This window comes from Babylonia areolata, chromosome 4, assembly GCF_041734735.1.
Source record: "Babylonia areolata isolate BAREFJ2019XMU chromosome 4, ASM4173473v1, whole genome shotgun sequence".
In the NCBI taxonomy this organism is placed as follows: Eukaryota; Metazoa; Mollusca; class Gastropoda; order Neogastropoda; family Buccinidae; genus Babylonia; species Babylonia areolata.
This window is the reverse complement of record NC_134879.1, coordinates 5,287,540-5,300,767: the sequence shown is the minus strand read 5'-3', so window position 1 is coordinate 5,300,767 and position 13,228 is coordinate 5,287,540. Positions and strand designations below refer to the sequence as shown.

At 43.3% G+C, this 13,228-nt stretch overlaps 1 protein-coding gene across 1 annotated transcript in view; it reads left to right on the top strand.

Moving 5' to 3' along the window:
* Positions 1-13,228, top strand: part of LOC143281543 (gephyrin-like) — a 145,549-nt gene that overhangs the window by 73,951 nt on the left and 58,370 nt on the right. Inside the window, exons 14-16 of the mRNA XM_076586763.1 lie at positions 733-854; positions 2,819-2,906; positions 6,939-7,012. Of these exons, the coding sequence (XP_076442878.1) occupies positions 733-854; positions 2,819-2,906; positions 6,939-7,012 (284 nt within the window). The remainder of the gene's footprint in view (positions 1-732; positions 855-2,818; positions 2,907-6,938; positions 7,013-13,228) is intronic.

Sequence of the window (13,228 nt, the reverse complement as noted above, 5' to 3'; positions counted from 1 at the left end):
ATGAACTGCGGGGGGAAATGTGGGACAATGACAAGAACAAAACAAGAAGAACAGAAAAAACCAAAAACCAAACAAAAAGAAGGAACAGGGTGTGCCGGAAAGAGAGCGACAGAGCCCCTATCTTGCGGTTTCAGCTGCTTGATTCAGGAGACATACGGTGGTGCAGAAACACACACACACACACACACACACACACACACACACACACACACACACACAGAGGAAGGTGGGGGGTGGGGGTGGTAAACAACAACGGTGTTCCAAGTTCTCATATCCTGTAGTTCACGAGAGACAGATAGACAGACAAAGAGTCGAAAACGTTATTGTTCAAGGATAAAGGTTTATTTAAGACATCGCCTAATTTTGCAGTTCGTCCCTGTGACAACAGCAACAACAACGACAACAACATCATCATCATCATCAGTAGCACACGCACGCGCGAGCACACACACACACACACAAACACACACACACACACAAGCACACACGCCACACAGAGAGAGGGGGAGGGGGGGACAATGATATTTAAGATAGTGCACATTGTTATTCATACACTTAGACAAAAAAGAAAGAGAGAGAGGCATAGACAGACAGACACACTCACACACACACACATACATACACACACACTCACACACACACACACACACACACACACACAGAACTTGATATTATTTCAAGAAATTTTTAAGGGAGCCAGTGTTTAGAGTTGGCCTATCTGGCTGGTTTCAGCTGGTGGAGCCAGGACAGCCGCTGACAGCCGGCAAGATCCGCGACAGCAACCGGACCACGCTGCTGGCACAGCTGAGGGAGGTGGGCCTGACCCCTGTGGACCTGGGCATCGCCCCGGACAGGTGAGGGGGGTGATGGGGGGTGTCGTGTGAGTGTCGGGGGGTGGGGCACGGTGCTGGACCTGGGATGATGCATGGGTTTTTTGGGTGAAGGAGAGTGGGTGATATATTACGTGGAGTGATGGCCTAGAGCATAGACATGGAATTCTGCTGTCTATGCGTAGAGGTAACGCGTCCGGCTAGGAAGCGAGAGAACCTGAGCGCGCTGGTTTCGAATCCCGCCACAATCGCCAGTATTTTCTCCCCTCACCACTAGACCTTGAGTGGTGGTCTGGACGGTAGGCATTCAGATATGATAAACCGAGGTCCCTTGTGCAGCATGCACTTAGCGCACGTAAAAGAACCCATGGCAACAAAAGGGTTGTCCCTGGTAAAATTATGTAGAAAAATCCACTACAGTGGGAAAAGAAATATAAATGAAGGCAGAATTTTTTTTTTAAAAGAGTGGCGCTCTCAGTGTAGCGACACGCTCTCCGTGGGGAGAGCAGCCCGAATTTCACACAGAGAAATCTTTTGTAACAAAAACTATAAATACAATACAGTAATACAATACAATATTATTGAACAACAGGACAGGGGTATTTCATTTCATTATTGATACTTATTTAGCGCCTGCCTTCGGTGAAGATCTTGAACAACAGGGGTATTTCATTTCATTATTTATTCTTATATAGCTCAAATCTTCGGTCAGAGACGACACTAAAAGCGCTTCACATTTGCACAGCAGGCTGCCAACCCGGGTTGAGCCGATGGACAGTTGCCTTTAGGCGCTCATCATTCGTTTCCAGTGTCATTCACTCAGGCTTCAATCACATGCACACATAGACATATATGTGTGTGTTAGTTGGGGAGAAAGCAAGTGCTGTGAACGACGCTTCTGTCAGTGTCAGTATGGCTGCAGAAATGTTTTAAATTGAAGAATCTGTTGGAAGTAATAATGAAGACAGGTAAAGTTTAGAAATTTGAACTGCTCGATTTCATAATCGTAAAACTGTGGAATCGGATGGATATATTTTATGATCGTTAAACAGTGAAATTGTGATCAGTGTTAGCTGCTTAATATAGCATTGGTCCGTTTCCAACAAATAGGTGTTCAGTTCGACGAGCACTCGTTTCTGATAGTGATTTTTTTTTTTATAATCAAGATTTGGATCGTTACAGTGTATGTACAGGCACCGCTTCCCCCCGTCCTTTCCACCACCTGAACCCCCTCTGTCTCCTTGTCACCAACACACCCGTCGTTTCCGGTTTTGTTGTTGGCGTTGTTGTCGTTGTTGTACAGCGGGGAACACAGGTGAACCATAGAGGCTTTGCCTCTTGTTCCTCTTCAGTTTGTTTTGACACAGTTAATTTCCAGTCGGACGAATAAAGATGTATTGTACCCACCCACCGCCAGTGAATTGTTTAGAAACAAAAAGAATGTTAGTGGACTGAATGAGTGTCTTGCAGGTCTTCACGGTCCGTGAGGCCTCAATTTTGGAGGTTGAGTGTTGCATACCATGCTTTTGGCGAGATGAGTGATTTTATATTGTTTGATGTTGCATTTTATTGTATTTTCTATTATAATGCATTACTTTTTGTCACAAAGATCTTTGTGAAATTCTGGATGCTGTCCCCAGAGAGAGCGCGTCGCTACAGTCCAGCGCATCCATATATTTTATTATTATTATTTTTCAGTCTCCAAAGTGTATTATTTGTTTTACTATCAAAGTGGAGTTTTCGACAGAATTTTGCCAGTGACGGCCCGTTTGTTGCTGTAGGTTCTTAATCTGCACTGCAAAACGGAACCTCAGTTTTATCGTCTCATCCCAAAGAATGTTTGTTCTTCCACCCTGTGTTTGAGGCGAGATAGGCCAGACAGACTGACTGAACAACGTCTGTTGACAATGTTTGTTCTTCCACCCTGTGTTAGAGGCAGGATGGGATAGGCAGACTGACTGAACAACGTCTGTTGACAACTGTTGCAGTCCTGATGCGCTGTTGGAAATGCTGAAGAGGGCCACAGAGAAAGCTGACATCATCGTCACCTCAGGGGGCGTGTCTATGGGGGATAAGGTGTGTATGTGTGTGTGTGGGTGTGTGTGTGTATGTGAGTGTGTGTTGGTCTCTGTATGTGTGTGTGTTTGTTTGTGTGTGTGCATGCATGTGTGTTGGTCTGTGTCCACATTCGCATGTTTGTGTGCCCACACCTGTTTTAACTGTGTGTGGCTTGACTTCGAGGACTAAGATCCAGGGAATGGTTGTGGAGCCGGGAGGGGCATACTCATTCACAGCGACCGCAGGGAACCGTCAGATGTGGGTTTGGGTGTTGGGTCCTCTTTAACTGTGCCAGTCAGCCATTGACTGGGCAAAGTACTGAAAAGAAATCATTACCGTATTGGGTTGGGGGCAGTAACCTTGCATGCACCTGTTTAAGATTTTTGACTCACTTGTGTAAACTTGTGTGGTAAACTTTAACATTGACATTTTCTCTGCAAATACTTTGTCAGTTGACACCAAATTTGGCATAAAAATAGGAAAAATTCAGTTCTTTCCAGTCATCTTGTTTAAAACAATATTGCACCTCTGGGATGGGCACAAAAAAATAAAAATAGAAGCCTAATTATATGCAAACTGCATTTACTGTTATATTTATATTTTTTGTATTCTCTAAACTTGGGACTTTGACCTCTTATTCTGACACAACAAGAAGAGGAGTCATTATTATCATTTTTTGTTCAAACAGGAACTTCTTTTGCTAAGCATGGAATTTTTATTTATTTTGCAAACGTTTTGTGCAGACAGTAAAAAAGGGAAATTACTCTGTAATTAATGCTAGGGGACGTAATTTATCACAAGTGAGTCTTGAAGGCCTTGCTTCTCTTGTTTTATCTTTCTTTTACTTAAAAAAACAAAACATGAATGGCCTGTTTTTACTCACCTGTATACTCAAGTGTGAGTCGATGTAATGATCTGTTGTCTTTTTGTGTGCCTTGGTAATCTTAAAGGTTGGCATTTCCTTTGCTGCTTCAAAAATAAACTAAAACTTGGTAGGATGGCAGGCGTGAACAAGACCTTTTAGGACATCTGCTTTGTGATGATATGTTAAGGACGGTCAGAGGTAAAGGTCAGGGTCATTAATTTGCAGTATAGGAAAAGCTTGATAGAAGCCATATTTTACGTCCCCCCCCCCCAGCCCCCCACCCCCTTTTTTTTTTTTCCCATCTATCAAACGTCATGTTTTCACTGGTCGTGGGTACGGGTACAGCATGGTCCTTAAAGGATTCCAAAAACCAGAGGTTAATAGTGAAGATTATACCACGGCATGTCATGTCAATAGGAAAAGTTTGTGTGCGCAAGAGAGAGAAGGTCTTGCACACAATTTTCATCGAGTTTCGTACAGTGATTGTTCATGGTGAGAACAAGTACACAATCTTCATCGAGTTTTTTAGTTCATAGACCAAAACTCATGTGAAGAGACAATGTTCAGGATCAGATCGTGGCAAATTAGAAAAAATGTAGAAGCGTGATAGAACTTGGGTTTTTCATCCAGTTTTTGTTAAACCTGGCATGGTAATTGGGTTTCACCATAACATGAATGCTTTGTAAATTTAGAGATAAAGGTCAAGGTTAGATAAAGGCAAATGTCTTTTTGTCAGATGATCGTTTTTTGTTTTGTTTTTTGTATTGTCGTTTTTTGTTTAAGTGGGCATCACACATAAGTCTTTAAAGCCTTGCCTCTCTTGTTTTTTCTTTTATGCGATAGACTGCCATACTCCGTCAATTCTAGGTAAATTTTGAGCACAAAGCCCATTCGTTATCGTGAATTATCAGGACGACAACTCTTGCTCACAGAATAAATGCATGGAGCGTTTCGCTGTTGAAACATGATCCCGCTATAGTCTTGAAGGGTTGGCCTCTCATGTTCTTCTTGAACTCGACAGCCATCCACACGAACAAAATAATGCGGGTAGCGATGCGCTGTGTCAGCTCTCCCGTTTTTAGGTAATTAGAATCGTGTTACTTACAGAAGCATAAGAAGAATGAGAAAGAAAGAAAAATAACAAGAAGAAAGAGAGAGACGGAGAGAGAAAAAAAAGCTAAAGCAGCAAAACAAGTTTTTCTTGAACACGACAGGTATTCATACGGACAAAATTCGGGCAGCGATGCGCTGTGTCAACATGCTCTACCCCCCCCCCCCCCCCCCCCCCCCACCCTTGTCCCCCCCCTTCCCCTCCCGCCCCCCTGCATCCCCCCCTCCCTTTAATTTGTAAGTAATCAAAATCGTGTTCATTGTGGAGAGAAATAAATCAACAAAAACAAACACGTTCAAAACAACAAGTTTCATACAAACTGTGTTTTCTGTTTATTTCATACTCGTTCAGCATTTGCATACTCTCTCTCAGTATAATTCGAACTTAACTCTTTCAGCACTGTGCCCGAGCAGTGCTCCTCTAGCGCCAAACTCGGTTTCATTGAAACGGTTTCCATGTTTGCATCAACTGCAAGGAAAGGAAACTAACTGCTGCAGTACCTGACTTCCAGCTGTGTCCACATGTCAGTCTGGAGAGCAAGGGGAAAAAACTGTTGATTTCAGTATATTTTCTATATTCCCTCCCCCCCACTTATAATGTGGCAGGGAAGCCTGCTGAGGCTGTAAACTCTCTAGGATGGAATGGGTTAAAGTACCAAAAATCGGGTAACTGAAAATATTGTTCTTGAAACTCCCAACAATTCCAAATGCGTCATTCCCCCCCCCCCTTTTTTTTTTTTTTTTTTTTTTTTTACATTTATATCCCTGATTCCTATTTTCAGATTCTCTCTCTTAGAAATTCTTCTCGATTTTTCCGTCCAAAAAAAAAAAAAAAAAGTGTAGGGATGCGGGTGAGGCAGAGGAGCGATACTGATGGTATGGAAAACGATAACTTGGGATGGCGATTACTTTTCAGCAGGCGGGGAGAGGTAGAAAAAGGTGAGAGTGAATGAGCTAGCACCAGGGCTTCCTTGGCTTCCTGCCGCTTCTCGTGGAGCTGGCCGACGGAAATGGGGGTGACGACACGTATCATTTTCAGTTTGAGCGTTTTAAGCAGCGAACGCTTTCAACTGCAGTCCGCTTTTATCAGTTTTAATTGGGGGAAATTGTTGGGGGGTTGGTTGGGGAGGGGAGGTGGGGGTGAGGATGGGAGGGGGAGCTGTGAGGGGTGTTGAGTGGAAGAGATCGTTTTGGATAGTGGGGGTGTGTGTGTGTTGTGTTGTGCGTGTGTTGTGTGTGTGTGTGTGTGTGTGTGTTGTGTGTGTGTGTGTGTTATGTGTGTGTGTGTGTGTTTTGTATGTGTGTATATTGTGTGTGTGTGTGTTGTGTATGTTTGTGTTGTGTGTGTGTGTGTATGTGTGTGTTTGTGTGTGTGTGTGTGTTGTCTGCGTCTGTATCTTGAGTCTCGCGTCCTTTTCCAACTTGCTAATCCCGTCTGTGTATCTTTGTAATTCTATGTTTGTGTCTCTCTCTGATCTCTTGCTCTCTCTTGTTATATCTGTCTGTCTGTCTCTGCCTCTATCTCTTTTTCTTCTCTCTCTCTCTCTGTCTGTGTCTGCCTTTCTGTTTCTTTGTCTGTCTGTCTGTCGGTGTCTGTTTGATTGATTGATCGTTATGGATACATATATAGCGCCTATCCTCGGTCGGAGACCAAGCTCTAAGCGCTTTACAAACACGGGGTCATTTGCACAACAGGCTGCCTACCTGTGTAGAGTTGACTGACGGCTGCCACTGGGCGCTCATCATTCATTTCCTGTGTCATTCAATCAGATCTCAGGCACGCACACAAACACACTCTGCCTCTATCTCTTTTTCTTCTGTGTCTGTGTCAGCCTTTTTGTTTCTCTGTGTCTGTGTATGTTCCTGGTTTTGTTTTTCTTTTAGCTGGCATGTAAACGCAATGTATATTTCTGTATGTGTGTGCATGCATGTGTGTGTGTGCATATGTGTATGTGTGAGCGCCTTCGCCTCTGTGTGTGTGTGTGTGTGTGTGTGTGTGTACATGCGTGTGTGAGCGTGTATGTATGTGTGTGTGTGTGCTTTACCTGGGTGCCGCCTGCCTTCTGTGTGTGCAGGACTACCTGAAGCAAGTGCTGGAGACGGACCTGAAAGCCACAGTGCACTTTGCCCGTGTCTTCATGAAGCCAGGGTAAGGTGACCGTGCGTGGAGAACGTTAGATTCATCCTTGTTTTTGTTGTTGATTTCAGGCAATGTGTATCAGTGTTCTCGCCCTCGGTGTGCATAAGCGTCCTCTCTCTATGTGTCTGTCGGCTCTTTCTGTGTCTCTCTCTCCCCCTCTGTCTCTCTTTTTCTCCCTCTCTCCTCTCTCTCTCTCTGTCTGTCTCTGTGTGTTTCTCTCTCAGTATCTCCTCCCACCGTCTCTCTCTCTCTCTCTGTCTATCTGTGTTTGTCCAATGATAGTTCAATGTCCGTGGGCGTTCTTTCTGTATGTGTGTGCTCTGTCTACGTCTGTCTGTGTGTCCCATTTTCGTGAGCGTTCTATCCTGTGTGTACATGAGCGTTCTGTGTGTGTGTGTGTGTGTGTGTGTGTCCGTGTTCGTTCTGTGTATGCCCGTGAGTGTTCTCTCAATCTGTGTGAATTTGAGCGTTCCCTGTCTGCGTCAGTCTGTCCGTGTGTCCTATGTCCATGAGCATTCTCTCCTGTGTGTCCATGAGCATTCTCTCCTCTGTGTACATGAGCGTTCTCTCTCAGTGTCTGTCCGTGATCGTTTTATTTATGCCCATGTGCATTCTCTCGACCTGTGTGTACTTGAGAGTTCTATCTGTACGTCTGTGCAGTGCGCGTGAACGTTCTTTGTCCGTGAGCATGTTTACGCCTGTGCAGTGTTTGTGAACGTTCTGTGTCCGCGTTCTCTCATGTGTGTACATGAACGTTCCCTGTTTATGAGCGTTCTGTCTTTGTCCGGGAGCGTTCTCTCTACATGTGTGTTTCAGCGTTCTCTGTCTGTGAGCGTTCTCTCTACCTGTGTGTTTTAGCGTTCTCTGTCTGCTCTGTCTGTGAGCGTTCTCTGTCTACTCTGTCCGTGAGCGTTCTCTCTACCTGTGTGTTTTAGCGTTCTCTGTCTGCTCTGTCTGTGAGCGTTCTCTGTCTACTCTGTCCGTGAGCGTTCTCTCTACCTGTGTGTTTTAGCGTTCTCTGTCTACTCTGTCTGTGAGCGTTCTCTCTACCTGTGTGTTTTAGCGTTCTCTGTCTGCTCTGTCTGTGAGCGTTCTCTCTACCTGTGTGTTTTAGCGTTCTCTATCTACTCTGTCCGTGAGCGTTCTCTCTACCTGTGTGTTTTAGCGTTCTCTGTCTGCTCTGTCCGTGAGCGTTCTCTCTACCTGTGTGTTTTAGCGTTCTCTGTCTGCTCTGTCTGTGAGCGTTCTCTCTACCTGTGTGTTTTAGCGTTCTCTATCTACTCTGTCCGTGAGCGTCCATTGTCCGTGAACATTGTCTCATGTGTGTGTGTGCCTGAGCGCGCTCTCTCTCTCTCTGTCCGTGAGCATTCTATGTCCGTGAGCGTTCTATCTGTGTGTACTTGAGCAATCCCTATCTACGTCTGTCCGTGAGCGTTCTCTCCAGTGTGAGCCTGAACGTTATATCCATGTATGTATGTATGGTATGTATGTTTGTTTGTCCGTGAGCGTTCTCTCTGCCTGCATGTACTGGGCGTTTTTTGTCTACGTCTGTGTGTGAGCGTTCTCTTCTGTGTGGACATGAGCGTTCGCTGTCTGAGTCTGTCCGTGTGCGTTCTATGTATGTGTGTCCGTGAATGTTCTCTCCACCTGTGTGTACTGGAGCGTTCTCTCTCTACGTCTGTACGTGAGCGTTCTATGTCCGTGAGCGTTCTATCCTTATGTGATTACATGAGCACTCTCTCTTTTTGTCTGTCCGTGAGAGTTGTTCTCTTTTTGCCCGTAAGCGCTGTCTGTGCGTTTTTGTCTGTGTGTGAGCGTTCTCTCCTTGTCTGTGCATGGGTTTCTCCTCTGTCTCTGTGTTCAGGCGTTCTCTCTTTCCCTCTGTTTCTTTCTGCGCATGAGCATCTCTCTTTCTCTCTGTTTCTGTCTGCGCATGAGCATCTCTGTCTCTGTCTCCATGTATGTGTGTATGCGGGTGCGCGTTTCTCTGTGTCTGTTAGGTCAGTCTCATGTTCCATTATGACAGAAGTTTTGTAGAGTATATATAATTTATGTATATATGCCAGACCCCCCCACCCCCCCGATCCCCCGGTTTTTTTTTAATGATGTTTTGATGATGGCGATGCTTGAAGTAAGAGTTTAAAGACTTGTTGTGGGTCAAGCTGTTTTGGGGCTTAGGTGTTGAATCGGTGAAGGTTGCGTTGTTGTGGGAGTTCACGAATCATGGATGGCGATGCTGCTTTGAAGTTCCATTTAACTCGGAGACTTAGATGGGTCAGCATCCACCCCACCCACCCACCCTCTCCACACACACACACACACACACACACACACACACACGAGTTTTTCTCTTCGCCACCTTCCCTCCTCCTGCTCCCCCTCTTCCTCCACTCGTCCCATCGTTTTTTGTGGGTTTTTTTTTTTTCAAAACCGCTTTCCTGCTGATAGACTGTGATTGAGTGGCTGGTGAAGATTCTAGAGCAGTGTCTTTTGACATTTCTGCCCGGGCTGTCGTGATCATGATATCTTTGAAATTCATAATTATAATCGTGCTTTTTTCTGCTTTTTTTTCTCAGTTTCTTTTCTGTGTACGGCTTCCTTTCGTTCAAGAATAGAAAACAAAAGATGAAAAGTTTAGCTTCTGTCGATTAATTGGCTGTGTGTGTGTGTGACTGCGTAGGTGGGTATTTATTTGTTTCTTCTTTGTATGGTTCTACGTGATGATTCTGAATCTGTTATCGGTGTGGTTCTCTCCCTCTCTCTCTCTCTCTCTCTCTCTCTCTCTCTCTCTCTCTCTCTGTGTGTGTGTGTGTGTGTGTGTGTGTGTGTGTGTTTATGAAATTCAATTGTTGTGTTTCAGATATGTGGAACACGACTGGTTCAGTACATAGCAAGGAGTTTGGCTTTAGATGCCATTTATTTGCTATCATGATATAACCTTCTAGATTGCACCCTTTTTGCTATTTGTTGTTTTCTTCTTCACGCACACGCTTACACACACACACACACACACACACACACACACACACACACACACATTAACTTTTCAGCCCTAATGACATGGGGGTACAAGTAACGAAAAGAATAATTTTTGAAAAAAAGTTAAAACCAAATAGTAATACAAAATCTAATGTTAGATTAAACGAAATCTCCACCATCCATTTTAGTTACAAAGAAATAACAATGCATCTGCACAGAATAGATTTTTTTCCGCACAGCTGTCTGCACTTAATTTTAGTTTCTCCGTGAACAGCGGTGTATTGTATCTTTTTCTTCAGTGTTTCATCGAAGGTTACAAGTATGATGCGGCATTATACTTTGAAATGAGGAACTGTGTTGATTTTCTCCCCTTATTTATGTTAAGCACGCCCCAAAACGATATTCATTCTGTGCTAAATTTGTTTTTAAACAACTTTTCTTTTTTGTTGCTGTTGTTGTTGTTGAAACGAATATCTAAATACGCATTGCAGAGAAACTCCCTACGCACCCCCATGTAAACAAACCCTGCACACTGGACAAGGGAAGAGTGTGATCTGGTCAATAAGAAACCGATTTTTCACAAGCAGTTAGCCCGAGAGTTACCGACCTAAAGATAGATAGACAGGTAGGTAGATAGATAGATAGGTAGGTAGTTAGATAGAGAGAGAGAGAGAGAGAGAGAGCGCATTGGTGAGTATTGCTTATTTCTGAGTGCAAGCACATTTTATGAGAGCACGTATTTGTGTGTAATTAGTGAGTGTGTGCTCGCGCGCGCGTGTACATGTGTGTGTGTGTGTGTGTGTGTGTGTGTGTGTGTGTGTGTGTGATAGAAAGAGAGAGAGCATTGGTGAGTATTGCTTATTTCTGAGTGCAAGCGCGTACTTGTGTGTAATTAGTGAGCGTGTGCATGTGTGCTCGAGCGCGCGTGTGCATTTGTGTGTGTGTGTGTGTGTGTGTGTGTGATAGAGAGAGAAAGAGAGAGAGAGAGAGAGAGATGATTTCGACAGTCGTTGTGAATGGAAGGTGGCCAGGATGTCTTGACTGGAATTGGCGAAGACTGCATTTGCTGAGTTGGATGATAAACCGCCCACACACTGTCATCAACGTCACTGGTGGCAGCGACCTTTGCATTTTGTTTTGTTTTGTTTTGTTTTGCTTTTTTTTAAAAATTTGTTTATTGTCATCATGATTGTACTTTTATTATCATTATTTAATCACCCACGTCATACTCGCCGTTGTTGTCTTCATCATCAGCGGCATTGAGGTGGTTGTTGTAGGAGTGGCAACAAAAGTGACTTCATAATTACCATCGCCTTCGTCGTCATTGGCTTTTTTTCTTCTTTAAATTCACTTTCTTTTATTATATATATATATATATATATATATATATATATATATATATATAATTATATATATATTCTTCTTCGCCCCTCCCTCCTCCTCTTCCTTCTTCTTCTTCTCGTCCTCCTCCTCTTCTTTTCCTCCCTCTCCACCTCCTCCTCCTCCTTCTAGTCCTCCTCCTCCTTCTTCTTCTTCTTCTTGTTCTTCTTGTTGTTGTTCTTCTTCTTCGTCGTCGTCGTCGTCGTCTCCTCCTCCCCTTTTTTCTCGTCCCGTCCTCGACTTTCTACTCATTTTTATTTTTATTTTCCTCCTCCTCCTCCTCCACCCTGCCCCTTCTCATTCTTATCCTCCTATTCTCTCGTCTTTATTATTATTATTATTATTTAAATTTTTTTTTTATCCGTTTGCCTTCGTTTTCGTCTTCAATACCGAAAAGCCAGAAAAGATTTGTTCGTGCTTCTTGTTCCAACCGGAACGAAGGGTGCAAGTAACTAAGTTTTGTCTTCATTTTCAACTTCTTTTAGCTTTGTGTGCCCTTTACGTAAAGCACAAGTACTTGCATCCAAATATTATATATATATATATATATATATATATATATATATATATATATATGCTTGTATCGTTCACCATGTGGTCAGTGTATTTATTTCCAGAGGAGTTAATATATATATATATATATAAGACAGAAAGAAAAATGAAATACAATAACATATATAATACAGCTATGATGTCTCTCTGGCCTTGTTCATTTACTCGGATTTATTATACAATAGAACTATATATATATAAGGGGGTTGGGGGGAGGGGGGGGGGGGGCAGGGAAAAACCCAAACCCAGAATCAGTGCACAGTATAATATTCGTTACAGATCTTTCTTTCTTTCTCTCTGTCTGTCTCTCCCATTAGGTAAATATAAATAAACACACCCAGAGAGAGAGAGAGAATTCTTTTTTTCTCTCTCTTTTTTAAATTTTTTTTATTATTATTTTTGTTTTGTTTTTTTAGGAAGAAGGGGTGCAAAAATATAATCTAATAAAAGCGTCCGATTATCAAGTCCGGAAGAGGGAGAGAAAGAAAGAAAGAAGGAAAGAAAGAAAGAGAGATTGAGAGAGAGAACGAACGAACGAACGAACGAACAAGCAAACTACGTTGGCCTGTACCAAGTGACAGTGGGTTCAGAGGGAGTCTCTGATGATGATTTTCTGGGTGAATGACAGTACCGACAGGGAGGAAATTAGCAGGGAAGTAAGACACGACAGAAAGAAAAGGTCGCTACGAAAAGAAAGGACATATTTTGTAGAACACTTTTTCCGGAATGGGAACGAAGTATTTATAACCGAAAGAGCCCCTGACCCCCTCTATAGGAGGAACACGCAGACTGACTGAAAGAAATCCTTCACATGAAAGCGTGGAGGCAGAGGGGCAAATCAAAACTGACGTCACCCGCAGGGAAACATCGTCATCTTCATCTTCATCATGGTTATTATGATGACTGCTAGCATCATTATCAGCTACAATTATTTACAATAGTTAGAGAAAAATATTTACCTGATGTTTTCAAGTGTAAAACGAAGTGGATAAAATGATTGTAAGCATTTGTGTGTGTGTGTGTGTGTGTGTGTGTGTGTGTGTGTGTGTTCAAACAGCAGAACGGCGCGTATATATGTGAAGTTGGGGGCACAGTTCAAAATGAAAAGTCTGACTAAAGGTACAGGGTATTGGCGAATGTAGTGCTGCATGCAATATCTTCCTAGTATTGCAGTCGTTAAATTTGAAATTGTGTTCGATGCCCCGTATTCGCTAAGTGTCCGGTATCAACAATAACTTTTCGTAAAGATCGCCGGTAGGTATGCATTGAGCGAAGAATTTACACACACACACACACACACACACACACACACAC